Here is a 15,342-nt window from a genome sequence, read left to right on the forward strand (position 1 = left end):
AGGGGCCGGGCGTGGCCGGGCGCTCGGGGGCGGCGGGGAGGGGCCGGGCGTGGCCGGGCGCTCGGGGCGGCGGGGAGGGGCCGGGCGTGGCCGGGCGCTTGCAGCTGCTGATTGTGCCCCTGTCATGCTCCCCCCCGGCCCTCACTGCCTGGGCCCCGCCCCCTCCCCGCCGGCCCAGCCCCGCTGCCACTCCAGGCGCTCGATGCGCAGCGCCAGCCCGGAGGGCGCTGGACTCCAGCTCGGCCAGCAGGCGGGGCGAACTTGGTCTGCAGGGTGTCCAGGGCCTGCTCCAGCGCCGCCGTCCGCCGCCGCGCCGCCGCCTCGCGCTCCAGCTCCGCCTCCTCGGCGTGCAGGTCCAGCTTGTCCATGCGCTGCAGGATCTCCCGGCCCTTGGCCTCCAGCACGGCCTGGGCGGCCGGGAACTCGGCCAGCACTTCCCGCAGGTCCTCCTTGGACAGGCAGAACAGGTCCGAGTAGCCGATGCTCTTGATGTTGGCCGTGCGCCGGTTCCCGGACTTGTTCCCTGGGGAGAACCCACATGCTGGGACCGGCCCACGCGCCCCACTGCCGTCTCCACACGCCCCACAGCCGGCCCCCATGCCTCAGCCTACACACCCCACGGCCAGCCGCATGCCCCAGCCCATGTGCCCCACTGCCGTCTCCACTCGCCCCACAGCCGGCCCCCATGCCTCAACCTACACGTCCCACAGCCGGCCCCACGCCCCAGCCCATGTGCCCCACGGCTAGCCCCATGCCCCAGCCCACATGCCCGAGGGCCCAGCTCCACGTCCCAGCCCAGATGCCCCATGGACCAGCCCCACACATGCCACGGCCAGACCCACAGGTGGCCCCACGTGCCCCAAATCTTGGCCTCTGTGATGCAGTGGGGGGCTGTCTGCTCTGTGACCCGGGGCCCCCTGCGCTGGGATGGGAGATTCAGTGACTCTCCCAAATGTGGATTAACCCAGACACCAGGCTCAGCCGCCCAGGGAGGGGGGAGACCAGCACCTGGCTGGGAGGCCGGGCGGGGGGGGGGGGGGGCAGGGGCTGGCCGGGAAGCATGGAGAGAACGGGTTAAGCTGGGGTCTAGGGGCGACGGACCCCAACCCTAGGGCCTGAGGCGCCCTGGCCCTGTGGCCACGTCCCGGCTGTGCTGGGCTGTGCTGGGCACTCCATAGCCCCTGCTCTGCTCTGCTGGCTGCTCCGGGGACCCCGACGCGCCCTCACAGCCCCACACACCCTACAGGAGCAGCTCCACCTCAGAGCCCCCCAGGGCCCAACCCCAGGGAGCCCCCCAAATAGCCCAGTGGAGGCAGGGGGCCGGGAGACGGGGGGGCCCTGAAGCCTGGAGGGCCAAGGAGTCGGGAGGCCGAGAGTCCAGCCGGCCCTGCCCGCGGCCGGGCGCTACCTTTGATGTTGATGATGCTGATCTCGCCGTGAGGCTGGGGACCGGGGCCCAGCGAGGGCCGGGGGGGCCAGTGAGGCCGGGGGGGCAGTGAGGCCGGGGGGGCAGCGAGGCCGGGGGGCCAGCGAGGCCGGGGGGCCAGCGAGGCCGGAGGGGCCAGCGAGGCCGGGAGGATGGGGGCCATGGGGCAGGGAGGCCAGGGGGCCGGGGGGCAGAGAGGCCAGGGGGCCGTGGGGCAGGGAGGCCGGGGGGCCAGCGAGGCCGGGGGGCTGGGGGCCGGGGGGCCAGCGAGGCCGGGAGGATGGGGGCCGGGGGGCCAGCGAGGCCAGGGGGCCGTGGGGCAGGGAGGCCAGGGGGCCGTGGGGCAGGGAGGCCAGGGGGCAGGGAGGCCGGGGGGCCAGCGAGGCCGGGGGGCTACCTTTGATGTTGATGATGCTGATCTCGCCGAAGTAGAGGCCCTCGCCCAGCACAGCGTACTGCGTGCGCCCGTCGTCGCCCACCACGGCCAGCCGCCCCTCGCGGATGAAGTACATCTCGCGCCCGATGTCGCCCTTGCGGCACACGTACTCGTCCGGGCTGTAGACCTGGGGCCGCAGCTTGAGCACCAGCTCCTCCAGCAGGCTCTGCTCGCAGGTCTGGAAGAGCTGCACCTTGCGCAGGGTGGCCAGGTGCACGCTCACGGCCACCTCGGCCCGCAGGCGCTCGGGCAGGTGCTGCAGCACCCGCAGCTCGTCCGTCACCTTCTTGTTGAGGTGCAGGTGCTGGTGCCAGCGCAGGACGCGGCGCTCCAGGCGCCCGGCCACGCGGTGCAGCCGCAGGTAGCCCTTCACCCGGTCGCCGTCGGGGTAGAAGGCGGCCTCGGCCGCGCTCATGGTGGAGATGACGGAGCTCATGCTGCCCATGATGGAGGCGAAGCCCATGACGGCCATGAGGAAGTCGGCCACCATGAAGAGGAACTCCTCCTGGCGCTGGGGGTCGGCGTGTTGCCCACGGTGGTGAGGATGAGGGTGGAGAAGTAGAAGCTGTAGAGGTACTGGCGCAGCGGGTGCCCGAAGCCGGGCTGGCTGTGGTTGGGGTAGACCCAGGTGTCGGAGCCGTAGCCCAGGGCGCCCGAGAGCGCGAAGTAGGCGCAGGCGTTCCAGTGGATGGCCACGAAGACGTAGAGCATGAGCTTGGCGATGCGGAAGGCGTAGGGGTGGGCCGTGCGCGTCTCCTGCCGGTCGAAGGCCTCGAAGAGGCGCGGGGTGCGCAGCAGCCGGTTGGCCCGCAACGGCCGGCACGCCCAGCCCCAGCCGCAGGTACAGCAGGTCGGTGGGCAGCACGGAGGCCACGTCCCACAGCAGGGGCGCGGAGCGCAGGTAGTGCCGCCAGATCCGGGCCCGGTCCTGCACCAGGATCCCCTGCTCCAGGAAGCCTGCGGGCAGAGGGGCCAGAGGGGGCCCAAGGCAGCGGGTGGAGCTGGGGAGAGACTGCCAGGCCCTGCTGTTTCTGGGGCACAGCCTGGCATCCCAGGGCACTGCGGGGGGCGCGTCTCTGCGGGCGCTGGCACGGGGGGGGGTGTGTCTCGGTGGACGCTGGCAACGGGGGGGCGCGTTGTCCCGGTGGGTGCTGGCAACGGGGGGGGGGGGCGTGTGTCTCGGTGGGTGCTGGCAACGGGGGGGGGGGGCGTGTGTCTCGGTGGACGCTGGCAACGGGGGGGGGGGGCGTGTGTCTCGGTGGACGCTGGCAACGGGGGGGGGACGTGTGTCTCGGTGGACGCTGGCAATGGGGGGGGGGGCGTGTGTCTCGGTGGACGCTGGCACGGGGGGGGGGTGTCTCGGTGGACGCTGGCAACGGGGGGGGGGCGTGTGTCTCGGTGGGCGCTGGCAACGGGGGGGACGTGTGTCTCGGTGGACGCTGGCAACGGGGGGGGGCGTGTGTCTCGGTGGACGCTGGCAACGGGGGGGGGGCGTGTCCCGGTGGACGCTGGCAACGGGGGGGGCGCGTGTCCCGGTGGGCGCTGGCAACGGGGGGGCGCGTGTCTCGGTGGACGCTGGCAACGGGGGGGCCGCGTGTCCCGGAGGGTGCTGGCAACGGGGGGGGGGCGTGTCTCGGTGGGCGCTGGCACGGGGGGGGGGGCGCGTGTCTCGGTGGACGCTGGCAACGGGGGGGCGCGTGTCCTGGTGGGCGCTGGCAACGAGGGGGGGGGCGTGTGTCTCGGTGGGCGCTGGCAACGGGGGGGGCGCGTGTGTCTCGGTGGGCGCTGGCACGGGGGGCCATGTGTCCCGGTGGGCGCTGGCAACGGGGGGGGGCGCGTGTGTCTCGGTGGGCGCTGGCACGGGGGGGGCGTGTCTCGGTGGGCGCTGGCAACGGGGGGGGGGCGCGTGTGTCTCAGTGGGCGCTGGCACGGGGGGGGCGCGTGTCCCGGTGGGCGCTGGCAACGGGGGGGGCGCGTGTCCCGGTGGGCGCTGGCAACGGGGGGGGCGCGTGTCCCGGTGGGCGCTGGCATGGGGGGGGGCGCGTGTCCCGGTGGGCGCTGGCACGGGGGGGGGCCCGTGTCTCGGTGGACGCGTGTCTCGGTGGACGCTGGCATGGGGGGGGGCGCGTGTCCCGGTGGGCGCTGGCAACGGGGGGGGCGCGTGTCCCGGTGGACGCTGGCATGGGGGGGGGGCGCGTGTCCCGGTGGGCGCTGGCACGGGGGGGGGGCGCGTGTCTCGGTGGGCGCTGGCACGGGGGGGGGCCAGCGGGGGGCGCGGGGGCACCAGGGGCTGGGCAGGGGACGCGGGGGCCGGGCGGGGGGCGTGGGACACGGGGGGCCGGGTGGAGGACGTGGGGGGCTGCGGGGGGCCGGGTGGGGGGCGCAAGGACGTGGGGGGCCGCTGGGGACGCAGGGGGCCGGGCGGAGGACGGGGGGGGGGCCGGGCGGAGGACGGGGGAATGTGGGGGGCCGGGCGGGGGGCGCAGGGATGTGGGGGGCCGGGCGGGGGACACTCACCCGTGTGCAGGCGCACGCCGATGTCCAGCAGGTAGAGCAGGTCGCTCAGGTAATCCAGGCTGAGCCACACGCCCAGGTGCTGCTGCTGCACGTCCGGGAAGCAGGACCTGTGTGACGTGGGGGGGCCGTTTGTGTACGTCTCTGCGATATGGGGGGCTGTTTGCCATGTGGGGGGGCTGTCACTGCGCCGTGGGGGGGCTGTCTCTGCCATGTGGGGGGCTGTCTGTACGTCTCTGCGATATGGGGGGCTGTCTGTGACGTGGGGGGGCCGTCTGTACGTCTCTGCGATATGGGGGGGCTGTCTGTGACTGGGGGGCTGTCACTGTGCCGTGGGGAGGCTGTCTCTGCCATGTGGGGGGCTGTCTGTACGTCTCTGCGATATGGGGGGCTGTCTGTGACGTGGGGGGGCTGTCTCTGCCATGTGGGGGGCTGTCTGTACGTCTCTGCGATATGGGGGGTTGTCTGTGACGTGGGGGGGCTGTCTCTGCCATGTGGGGGGCTGTCTGTACGTCTCTGCGATATGGGGGGCTGTCTGTGTCGTGGGGGTGCTGTCTCTGCCATGTGGGGGGATGTCTGTGACTGGGGGGGCTGTCTCTGCCATGCAGGGGGCTGTCTGTACGTCTCTGCGATATGGGGGGCTGTCTGTGACTGGGGGGGCTGTCTCTGCCATGTGGGGGGCTGTCTGTGACTGGGGGGGCTGTCTCTGCGATATGGGGGGCTGTCTGTGCTGTGGGGGGGCTGTCTGTACGTCTCTGCGATATGGGGGGCTGTCTGTGACTGGGGGGGCTGTCTCTGCCATGTGGGGGGCTGTCTGTACGTCTCTGCGATATGGGGGGCTGTCTGTGACTGGGGGGGCTGTCTCTGCCATGTGGGGGGCTGTCTGTACGTCTCTGCGATATGGGGGGGCTGTCTGTGACTGGGGGGGCTGTCTCTGCCATGTGGGGGGCTGTCTGTACGTCTCTGCGATATGGGGGGGCTGTCTGTGACTGGGGGGGCTGTCTCTGCCATGTGGGGGGCTGTCTGTACGTCTCTGCGATATGGGGGGCTGTCTGTGACTGGGGGGCTGTCTCTGCCATGTGGGGGGCTGTCTGTACGTCTCTGCGATATGGGGGCTGTCTGTGACGTGGGGGGGCTGTCTGTACGTCTCTGCGATATGGGGGCTGTCTGTGACTGGGGGGGCTGTCTCTGCCATGTGGGGGGCTGTCTGTATGTCTCTGCGATATGGGGGCTGTCTGTGACGTGGGGGGGCTGTCTGTACGTCTCTGCGATATGGGGGCTGTCTGTGACGTGGGGGGGCTGTCTGTACGTCTCTGCGATATGGGGGCTGTCTGTGACTGGGGGGGCTGTCTCTGCCATGTGGGGGGCTGTCTGTGACTGGGGGGGCTGTCTCTGCCATGTGGGGGGCTGTCTGTACGTCTCTGCGATATGGGGGGCTGTCTGTGACTGGGGGGCTGTCTCTGCCATGTGGGGGGGCTGTCTGTACGTCTCTGCGATATGGGGGCTGTCTGTGACTGGGGGGGCTGTCTCTGCCATGTGGGGGGCCGTCTGTACGTCTCTGCGATATGGGGGGCTGTCTGTGCTGTGGGGGGGCTGTCTGTACGTCTCTGCGATATGGGGGGCTGTCTGTGACTGGGGGGGCTGTCTCTGCCATGTGGGGGGCTGTCTGTATGTCTCTGCGATATGGGGGGCTGTCTGTGACTGGGGGGGCTGTTTGCCATGTGGGGGGCTGTCTGTGACTGGGGGGGCTGTCTCTGCGATATGGGAGGCTGTCTGTGACGTGGGGGGGCTGTCTCTGCGATATGGGGGGCTGTCTGTGACGTGGGGGGGCTGTCTCTGCCATGTGGGGGGCCGTCTGTACGTCTCTGCGATATGGGGGCTGTTTGCCATGTGGGGGGGCCCTTTGTACGTCTCCAGGACGTGGGGGGGCTGTTCACTCTTGTGGCCCTGGGTTCACTGGTTGGCAGTCACTGGGTGCTGTGGGTGACCCCTACTGGCCGGAGTCTGGGGGGCGGATCCTGGGGGCAGGGCACATGGACCATGACTAGCAGCTTTCCAGCTGGCCAGGGAAGGGGTGTGAACAAAGGGGGGGGCCGCCCGGGGGGGAGGGGCCGGGGGCCGAGGGGGGGCTGCCCGGGGGAGGAGGGGCCGGGGGCCGAGGGGGGGGGCCGCCCGGGGGGGAGGGGCCGGGGGCCGAGGTGGGGGCTGCCCGGGGGGGAGGGGCCGGGGGCCGAGGGGGGGGCTGCCCGGGGGGGGAGGGGCCGGGGGCCGAGGGGGGGCCGCCCGGGGGGGAGGGGCCGGGGGCCGAGGGGGGGGCTGCCCGGGGGGGGAGGGGCCGGGGGCCGAGGGGGGGCTGCCCGGGGGGGAGGGGCCGGGGGCCGAGGGGGGGGCTGCCCGGGGGAGGAGTGGCCGGGGGCCGAGGGGGGGGCTGCCCGGGGGGGGAGGGGCCGGGGGCCGAGGGGGGGCTGCCCGGGGGGGAGGGGGCCGGGGGCCGAGGGGGGGGCTGCCCGGGGGAGGAGTGGCCGGGGGCCGAGGGGGGGGCTGCCCGGGGGGGAGGGGCCGGGGGCCGAGGGGGGGGCTGCCCGGGGGGGGGAGGGGCCGGGGGCCGAGGGGGGGCTGCCCGGGGGGGAGGGGCCGGGGGCCGAGGGGGGGGCCGCCCGGGGGGGAGGGGCCGGGGGCCGAGGGGGGGGGCTGCCCGGGGGGGGAGGGGCCGGGGGCCGAGGGGGGGCTGCCCGGGGGGGAGGGGCCGGGGGGCCGAGGGGGGGCTGCCCGGGGGGGGGAGGGGCCGGGGGCCGAGGGGGGGCTGCCCGGGGGGGAGGGGCCGGGGGCCGAGGGGGGGGCTGCCCGGGGGGGAGGGGCCGGGGGCCGAGGGGGGGCTGCCCGGGGGGGAGGGGCCGGGGGCCGAGGGGGGGGCTGCCCGGGGGAGCCCTGTTCTGGGGTTTGACGACGGGCCCGTCTGGGCTGGGCAAACCCGAAGGGCCGGGACTAAGTGGGGTGCTGGGGGCTCGGGGCCTGGGTGCCCCCCGGGCCGTGTCTCGGAGCAAGCAGTGACCCCCCCCCCCGCCCAGCGGGTCCGTCTGGCTGCGCAGGGGGCGGGGTGGGGCCCCGACGTGCCGTTCAGCCCCCAGAGTCGAGGCGCTGGGGCCACCCCCCCCCCGCCCTCTGGGGCAGCAACGACAGCTCTGACCCACGGGCCAGCTGGGGCCCAGCGCTGCTCCTCACCCACAGCCCCCTCCCCCCGCCCCCGCCCCAGTCGCCAGCCCTGCACCCCCCCGCCCGGTACCCCCGCTCTGTGCCCCCGCCCCCCCTGCCCTGTGCCCCCATCCCCGCCCTGCCCCCGCCCAGTACCCCCGCTCTGTGCCCCCGCCCCCCTGCCCTGTGCCCCCATCCCCGCCCTGCCCCCGCCCGGTACCCCCGCTCTGTGCCCCCGCCCCCCTGCCCTGTGCCCCCATCCCCGCCCTGCCCCCGCCCAGTACCCCCGCTCTGTGTCCCCGCCCCCCTGCCCTGTGCCCCCATCCCCGCCCTGCCCCCGCCCGGTACCCCCGCTCTGTGCCCCCGCCCCCGTGCCCTGTGCCCCCAACCCCGCCCTGCCCCCACGCCCCTGCCCTGTGCCCCCATCCCCGCCCTGCCCGGTACCCCGCTCTGTGCCCCCGCCCCCCTGCCCTGTGCCCCCATCCCTGCCCTGCCCCCGCTCTGTGCCCCCATCCCCGCCCTGCCCCCGCCCAGTACCCCCGCTCTGTGCCCCCATCCCCGCCCTGCCCCCGCCCGGTACCCCCGCTCTGTGCCCCCGCCCCACCCACCTGCAGATGAGCAGGATCCAGTTGTACATGATGGGCAGCACCATGATGCTCAGCCACCAGTAGTGAAGATCCCCCGCGGGGTCCAGCACCCAGGTCCTCGGGCCACCACCACCGCTGGAGGGACGGAGCACGCGGCCATCAGCGCCTGCCCTGAGTGGGGGGGCGGGCCGGGGGCAGGTCCAGGGTGATCCAGAGCGGGGTGGGGAGGGGGGCAGGGAGTGTGTGGGGTAAGGGTTAGAGGGGGGCAGGGCCAGAGCAACACACAGTGAGGTGGGGGAGGGGGCAGGGCCGGGCGACCCGCAGTAGGGGAGGGGGCAGGGCCGGGCGACCCGCAGTGGGATGGGGGAGGGTGCAGGGCCCGGCTACCCGCAGTGGGGTGGTGGGGGCAGGGCCCTGCAACCTGAAGTGGGGTGGGGAAAGGGAGGGCCGGGCAACCCGCAGTGGGATGGGAAAGGGAGGGCTGGGCGACCCGCAGTGGGGCAGGGGAGGGCTGGGCGACCCGCAGTGGGATGGGGGAGGGGGCAGGGCCGGGCGACCCGCAGTGGGGCAGGGGAGGGCTGGGCGACCCGCAGTGGGATGGGGGAGGGGGCAGGGCTGGGCGACCCGCAGTGGGGCAGGGGAGGGCTGGGCGACCCGCAGTGGGATGGGGGAGGGGGCAGGGCTGGGCGACCCGCAGTGGGGCGGGGGAGGGCTGGGCGACCCGCAGTGGGATGGGGGAGGGGGCAGGGCCGGGCGACCCGCAGTGGGGCAGGGGAGGGCTGGGCGACCCGCAGTGGGATGGGGGAGGGGGCAGGGCTGGGCGACCCGCAGTGGGATGGGGGAGGGGGCAGGGCTGGGCGACCCGCAGTGGGGCAGGGGAGGGCTGGGCGACCCGCAGTGGGATGGGGGAGGGGGCAGGGCCGGGCGACCCGCAGTGGGGCAGGGGAGGGCTGGGCGACCCGCAGTGGGATGGGGGAGGGGGCAGGGCTGGGCGACCCGCAGTGGGGCAGGGGAGGGCTGGGCGACCCGCAGTGGGATGGGGGAGGGGGCAGGGCTGGGCGACCCGCAGTGGGGCGGGGGAGGGCTGGGCGACCCGCAGTGGGATGGGGGAGGGGGCAGGGCCGGGCGACCCGCAGTGGGGCAGGGGAGGGCTGGGCGACCCGCAGTGGGATGGGGGAGGGGGCAGGGCTGGGCGACCCGCAGTGGGATGGGGGAGGGGGCAGGGCTGGGCGACCCGCAGTGGGGCAGGGGAGGGCTGGGCGACCCGCAGTGGGATGGGGGAGGGGGCAGGGCCGGGCGACCCGCAGTGGGGCAGGGGAGGGTTGGGCGACCCGCAGTGGGATGGGGGAGGGGGCAGGGCTGGGCGACCCGCAGTGGGGCAGGGGAGGGTTGGGCGACCCGCAGTGGGATGGGGGAGGGGGCAGGGCCGGGCGACCCGCAGTGGGGCAGGGGAGGGCTGGGCGACCCGCAGTGGGATGGGGGAGGGGGCAGGGCCGGGCGACCCACAGTGGGATGGGGGAGGGGGCAGGGCCGGGCTACCCGCAGTGGGGCAGGGGAGGGCCGGGCGACCCGCAGTGGGGCAGGGGAGGGCCAGGCGACCCGCAGTGGGTGTGGGAGGGGGCAGGGCCGGGCGACCCGCAGTGGGGCAGGGGAGGGCCGGGCGACCCGCAGTGGGGCAGGGGAGGGCCAGGCGACCCGCAGTGGGGCAGGGGAGGGGGCAGGGCCGGGCGACCCGCAGTGGGGTGTGGGAGGGGCAGGGCCGGGTGACCCGCGGCGGAGAGAGGGAGGGGCAGGGCCGGGCTGTGACATAGTGGGGGGGGAACGTGCTGGTTTCTATGGGTCTGTGGTAACCCCACTGGCTGCCGCCGGTAGCACGGCCCAGAAGGACGGGGATGGGTCATTATGCAAAGGGGTCTCTCAACCTGTCCTACCAGCTGTGACCGCGCATGGGGGGTCCCCAATATCCTGCACCCCGAAATGGCACGAACAGACTCCACCCGCCAGTAGAATTAAGGGTGGTTTATTGCTTCTCCAGGATACAGCCCAGCACAGATGTCATCTGGTTACAGGAACTGGGGCTAAGAGGCCTCAATGCCCCCTTGAGATGGGGGAGTCCCAGCCCCCTCCCCAGCTCCTTCTTCCCTGCTTTCCAGCCAGGAACTAGCTCACTCTCCTCCAGCCCTGCCCCCAGCCAGGACAGCATCCACCTGCCTTTGTTCCTCTCCATGGGGGGTGGCTGGTCAGACAGGTTGAGAGACCCTTTGCATAGTGACTCATCCTGTTTTGCTGGGTCGTGGTACCCACGGCAGCCAGTGGGGGTTACCCCAGAGCCAGCAGCATAGAAACCAGCCAGGTGCCCCCACTACGTCACAGTTCTCCCCCCTCCGAGAGCGAACTGAGCAGGGTCACTCCGCTCGTGACCTAGGGAAGTTCGGGTCCTCTGCGTGGGAACCCGCCCTGGGGACATGGGTGCTCCCCTTGACTCGGGCCGGCCGTGGTGAGGCCCCACATGAGCTGGCTTCCCTCTGTCCACTCGCCGCCCCGCTCCAGGGCGACTGGCCCAGGCCTGTCCTCGGGGGTCACACCCACCCTTCCGCTGGCCTTGATCTCTGGCCAGGGTCTCTCGGGCCGGGGCCATGAGCCCAGTGAGCCTTCTCTGGACAGCCAGGGCGGCTTCCATCCCCGATGCTCCATCCAGGGAGGCCTTCCCCTCCCATAACTCTCTCAGCAAGCCCAGAGGGTCCTCTATCTGGGGTAGAGACCCCCAAGCCGCTTTCCTCCTGTCTTGGGCCTTCCCGCCCCTCTGGCAGGAGTCACAGGACCGGCAGTACCGCTGCACGGCTGTAAAGATTCCCGGCCAATAGAAGTGCTGGAGCAGCCTCAGCCGGGTGCTCCGGATCCCCCGGTGGCCCCCAACGGGGCCGTCGTGGGCCAAATACAGCAGCTTGAGGCGATACTTTCGGGGGACGACCAGCTGCCGCTGGACCCCCCATGCCCTCGCCTTCCTGGGGGGGAGCCACTCACGGAACAGGAGTCCACGCTCCCGCAGGAATCTCTCCTGGCCACCTCTCCCCCGAGGCTGAGCTGCACGGAGGCCAGCCTGGTCCCTCAGCCTCTACAAGGAGGGGTCTGCCTGCACCTCAGCCTGGAATTCAGCTGCTGAGGCAGGGATCGGGACCTGTCCCCCACCTTTGCCTAGGTCCGGAGTCCCCGCCTGGCTGGACCCCGTGTCCACTGGGATGGGACCCTGAGGACGCTGCCAGGAGTCCTTCCCTGGACCCACGTTGTCAGCCCCCCGCTGGCTCTGGTTCCGGGTAGTGACTAGAGCCCGTTGGGATTCATGGGGCCACTCCTCTAGGTCATTCCCCATCAGCACCTCGGTGGGGAAGTGTGGGTGCACCCCCACTTCCTTGAGGTCTTCCTTCGCCCCCCATTTCAGATGCACCCGGGCTACAGGCACCTTAAACGGGGACCCGTCTATGCCCTTCAGGGTCAGCTGCGCGTGGGGTAGTATCCGCTCCGGGGCCACTATGTCGGATCGGGCCAGAGTCACCTCCGCCCCCGTGTCCCAGAAGCCCGTCACCTTCCTACCATCCACCTCCAGGGGTATGAGGCACTCGCTCCGCAGGGGCCGTCCTGCCCCCACCCGGTACACAGAGAAATCCGCCTCCCGAGGGTCAGGCCTCCCAGGGGAGGTGCACTGAGCATCCTTCCCCTCTCTCTGAGCTGAGGTTTGCCTGCCAGCCCCTGCCTCTGGGGCAGCCTGCCCTTCCTCCCGCCCCAGCCAGTTAACCCTGGAAAAGTCCCCGGTCCTGGGACCTGGTGCACTGAGCCCTCTTGTGGCCTTTTTGCCCACAGCGCTGGCAAGTTAGGCTTTGGGCTGTCTCTGTCCAGGGCCTGGCTGGTTCTCTGGGGCGCAGACGACCTGTTCCTTGGTCTCGCCCCGTAGTTGACTCCCTCCGTCGCTCAGCCGAGATCCGGTCTCTGCGCGGTTCCCTCTCTCTCCGGGACTCCCGTTCACACCCGGACCGGCTCTCCGTGAACTCATCCGCCAGTCTCCCGGCCTCCTGGGGGTTCTCTGGTCTCCGGTCCTTGAGCCACAGCCTCAGTTTGGGTGGGCACACTTCATAGAACTGCTCCATCATGACCAGCTTGAGCAGCTCCTCTGCGGTCTGGGCTCCGACTCCAGACACCCACTTGCGGCAGTATTGCGCCAGGCGGGAGGCCAGGTCCACATAGGTCTCCCGTGGCCCTTTCTGTACCCCCCGGAACTTCTTCCTGTACATCTCGGGGGTCAGCCCGAACTTGTGCAGCAGGGCCTCCTTGACTCGGTTGACCTTGGAGCGGGGCGGCGAGTGGACAGAGGGAAGCCGATTCATGTGGGACCTCGCCACGGCCGGCCCGAGTCAAGGGGAGCACCCATGTCCCCAGGGCGGGTTCCCACGCAGAGGACCCGAACTTCCCTAGGTCACGAGCGGAGTGACCCTGCTCAGTTCGCTCTCGGAGTGGGGAGAACTGTGACGTAGTGGGGGTACCTGGCTGGTTTCTATGGGTCTGTGGTAACCCCACTGGCTGCCGCTGGTACCACGGCCCAGAAGGACAGGGGATGGGTCACTATGCAAAGGGTCTCTCAACCTGTCTGACCAGCTACCCCCCAAGGAGAGGAACAAAGGAAGGTGGATGCTGCCCTGGCTGGGGGGCAGGGCTGGAGGAGAGTGAGCTAGTTTCTGTCTGGGAGCATGGAGGAAGCAGCCTCAGCAAAGGCTGGGGGGTTTAGAAGCCGAGACCACTGCCCCATCTCAAGGGGGGCTGAGGCGTCCTAGGCCTGCCCTGGAACCTGGTGACATCTGGGCTGTATCCTGGAGGAGCAATAAACCATCTCTGTTCTACTGGCTGGGGGAGTCTGTTCGTGCCATTCTGGGGGTGCAGGAGGCGGGGGACCCCAATGCGCCATCACACGGGCGACCCTCAGCGGGGTGGGGGAGGGCAGGTAAGTGTCCGGGAGCCCTTGGCAAGAGACGGCCTTGCTGGGTGGGGCAATGGGGGGATGCTGGTTGTGCCCTGGGCTGTGCGAGAGGCTGGGCACCGGGGCCATCCCCCAGTGTTCCTGGCTGCGGGGGGGGGGGGGGGGCAGGGCCTGGCTGCATGGGGGGGTAGAGAGGGGGCAGGGCCTGGCTGCATGGGGGGCGGGGGGAGCAGGGTCTGGCTCCATTGGAGGGTGGGGGGCAGGGCCTGGCTCCAGTGGGGGGCTAGGGGGGGCAGGGCCTGGCTCCAGTGGGGGGTTAGGGGGGGCAGGGCCTGGCTCCATGGGGGGCTGGGGGGGGCAGGGCCTGGCTCCAGTGCTGCCCCCTCAGAGCCACGCTGGGTCGCGGGGCCCAAGGACCCTCCCGGGCGCCCTGCCGGCTGCCAGCCCCTCCGGCTGTGGGGGGGAGGCCGCGGGGGGGCTGGGCCCCACTCACCTGGGGGCGGGCGCCCCCGCTGCTCTGCGCCGTGGGGCCCAGCCGCCGGCCCATGCCTGCCCCGGTGACCGCGCCGCGCTGGGGTAGTGCCGGCTGGTGCGCGCCGGCTGGTGCGCGCCGGCTCCTAGCAACCGCGCCGGGCCCCGCGGGGCCCCGCACCTGAGCCCCGGCCCCGGCACTAAAGGCAGCAATCAGCGCGGGCGCCGGCGTAATGGGGCCCCGGGGGCAGCCGCTACCTCGCCCCACGGGGCCCCCCCACGGCTCTGGGGCAGGGCTGGGGCTAAGGCCAGCCCAGCGTGGGGGCCAGTGGGGTGCCCGGCGGGGCGCGGGCGGGGGGCAGGCGTGAAGGGGACTGGGGAGCAGTGGGGACTGGCGGGGGGAGGGGCAGGGGGCGAAGGGGCCGGGGGGGGCGGGGGGGGCGAAGGAGTCTGAAGGGGGGAGGGGCGGGGAGCGCGGGGGGGGGCGAAGGAGTCTGAAGGGGGAGGGGCGGGGGGGGCGAAGGGGTCTCGAGGGAGAGGGGCGGGGGGGGCGAAGGGGCCGGGGGGGCGAAGGGGTCTCGAGGGGGAGGGGCGGGGGGGCGAAGGGGCCGGGGGGGCGAAGGGGTCTCGAGGGGGAGGGGCGGGGGGGCGAAGGGGTCTCGAGGGGGAGGGGCGGGGGGGCGAAGGGGTCTGGAGGGGGGCGAAGGGGTCTCGAGGGGGAGGGGCGGGGGGGCGAAGGGGCCGGGGGGGCGAAGGGGTCTCGAGGGGGAGGGGCGGGGGGGCGAAGGGGTCTCGAGGGGGAGGGGCGGGGGGGCGAAGGGGCGGGGGGGCGAAGGGGTCTGGAGGGGGAGGGGCGGGGGGGCGAAGGGGTCTCGAGGGGGGAGGGGCGGGGGGGCGAAGGGGTCTCGAGGGGGAGGGGCGGGGGGGCGAAGGGGTCTGGAGGGGGAGGGGCGGGGGGGCGAAGGGGTCTCGAGGGGGGAGGGGCGGGGGGGCGAAGGGGTCTCGAGGGGGGAGGGGCGGGGGGCGCGAAGGGGTCTGGCGGGGGGAGGGGCGGGGGGGCGCGGGGGGGCGAAGGGGTCTGGCGGGGGCGGGGCCTTTGTTCACCGGCTCCGCAGTCTCAGGCCGAGCGTGCCTCAGTTTCCCTGGGCGCTGCTCGGGGGGGGGGGCCCGGGGGGGCGCAGAGCGGAGCCCCCGAGGGGCCCGCGGCCCCAGCCGAAGAGGCGGCGCCGCGCGGGAAACTGAGGCAGGGTCAGGGGCGGGGCCTGCCCCGGGGCCTGCCCCCCCCCTGCGGGCTGGCCAATGAGCGGCGAGGGGGGCGGGGCCGGGCGGCGGCTGCGTCGGGAGGCGGCGGCAAGATGGCGGCGGCGCGGTGAGCGGGCGGGGCCGTGGGGCTGGCGGGCACTGGGCCGGGCGGGGGGGGGTGGGGCTGGTGGGCACTGGGCCGGGCGGGGGGCTGGCCGTGGGGCTGGCGGGCACTGGGCCGGGGGGGGGGGCTGGCCGTGGGGCTGGCGGGCACTGGGCCGGGGGGGGGGCTGGCCGTGGGGCTGGCGGGCACTGGGCCGGGCGGGGGGCTGGCCGTGGGGCTGGCGGGCACTGGGCCGGGGGGGGGGGGGCTGGCCGTGGGGCTGGTGGGCACTGGGCCGGGCGGGGGGCTGGCCGTGGGGCTGGTGGGCACTGGGCCGGGCGGGGGGCTGGCCGTGGGGCTGGTGGGCACTGGGCCGGGCGGGGGGCTGGCCGTGGGGCTGGCGGG

At 73.6% G+C, this 15,342-nt stretch overlaps 2 protein-coding genes across 2 annotated transcripts in view; one reads left to right on the forward strand and one right to left on the reverse strand.

Annotated features, from left to right (window-relative positions):
- Nucleotides 1–15,342, reverse strand: part of LOC142825869 (cyclic nucleotide-gated channel alpha-4-like) — a 23,870-nt gene continuing 8,528 nt past the window's right edge. Inside the window, 9 exon segments of the mRNA XM_075918013.1 lie at nucleotides 1–216; nucleotides 218–253; nucleotides 255–523; nucleotides 1,824–2,381; nucleotides 2,384–2,675; nucleotides 2,677–2,819; nucleotides 4,380–4,486; nucleotides 8,177–8,290; nucleotides 13,615–13,805. Of these exon segments, the coding sequence (XP_075774128.1) occupies nucleotides 142–216; nucleotides 218–253; nucleotides 255–523; nucleotides 1,824–2,381; nucleotides 2,384–2,675; nucleotides 2,677–2,819; nucleotides 4,380–4,486; nucleotides 8,177–8,290; nucleotides 13,615–13,805 (1,785 nt within the window). The 3' untranslated portion in view covers nucleotides 1–141.
- Nucleotides 14,826–15,342, forward strand: part of LOC142825870 (FHF complex subunit HOOK-interacting protein 1B-like) — a 14,838-nt gene continuing 14,321 nt past the window's right edge. Inside the window, 1 exon segment of the mRNA XM_075918015.1 lies at nucleotides 14,826–14,961. The gene's annotated coding sequence lies outside the window, so the exon portion shown is untranslated.

Source organism: Pelodiscus sinensis, unplaced genomic scaffold, assembly GCF_049634645.1.
Source record: "Pelodiscus sinensis isolate JC-2024 unplaced genomic scaffold, ASM4963464v1 ctg156, whole genome shotgun sequence".
Taxonomy (NCBI): domain Eukaryota; kingdom Metazoa; phylum Chordata; order Testudines; family Trionychidae; genus Pelodiscus; species Pelodiscus sinensis.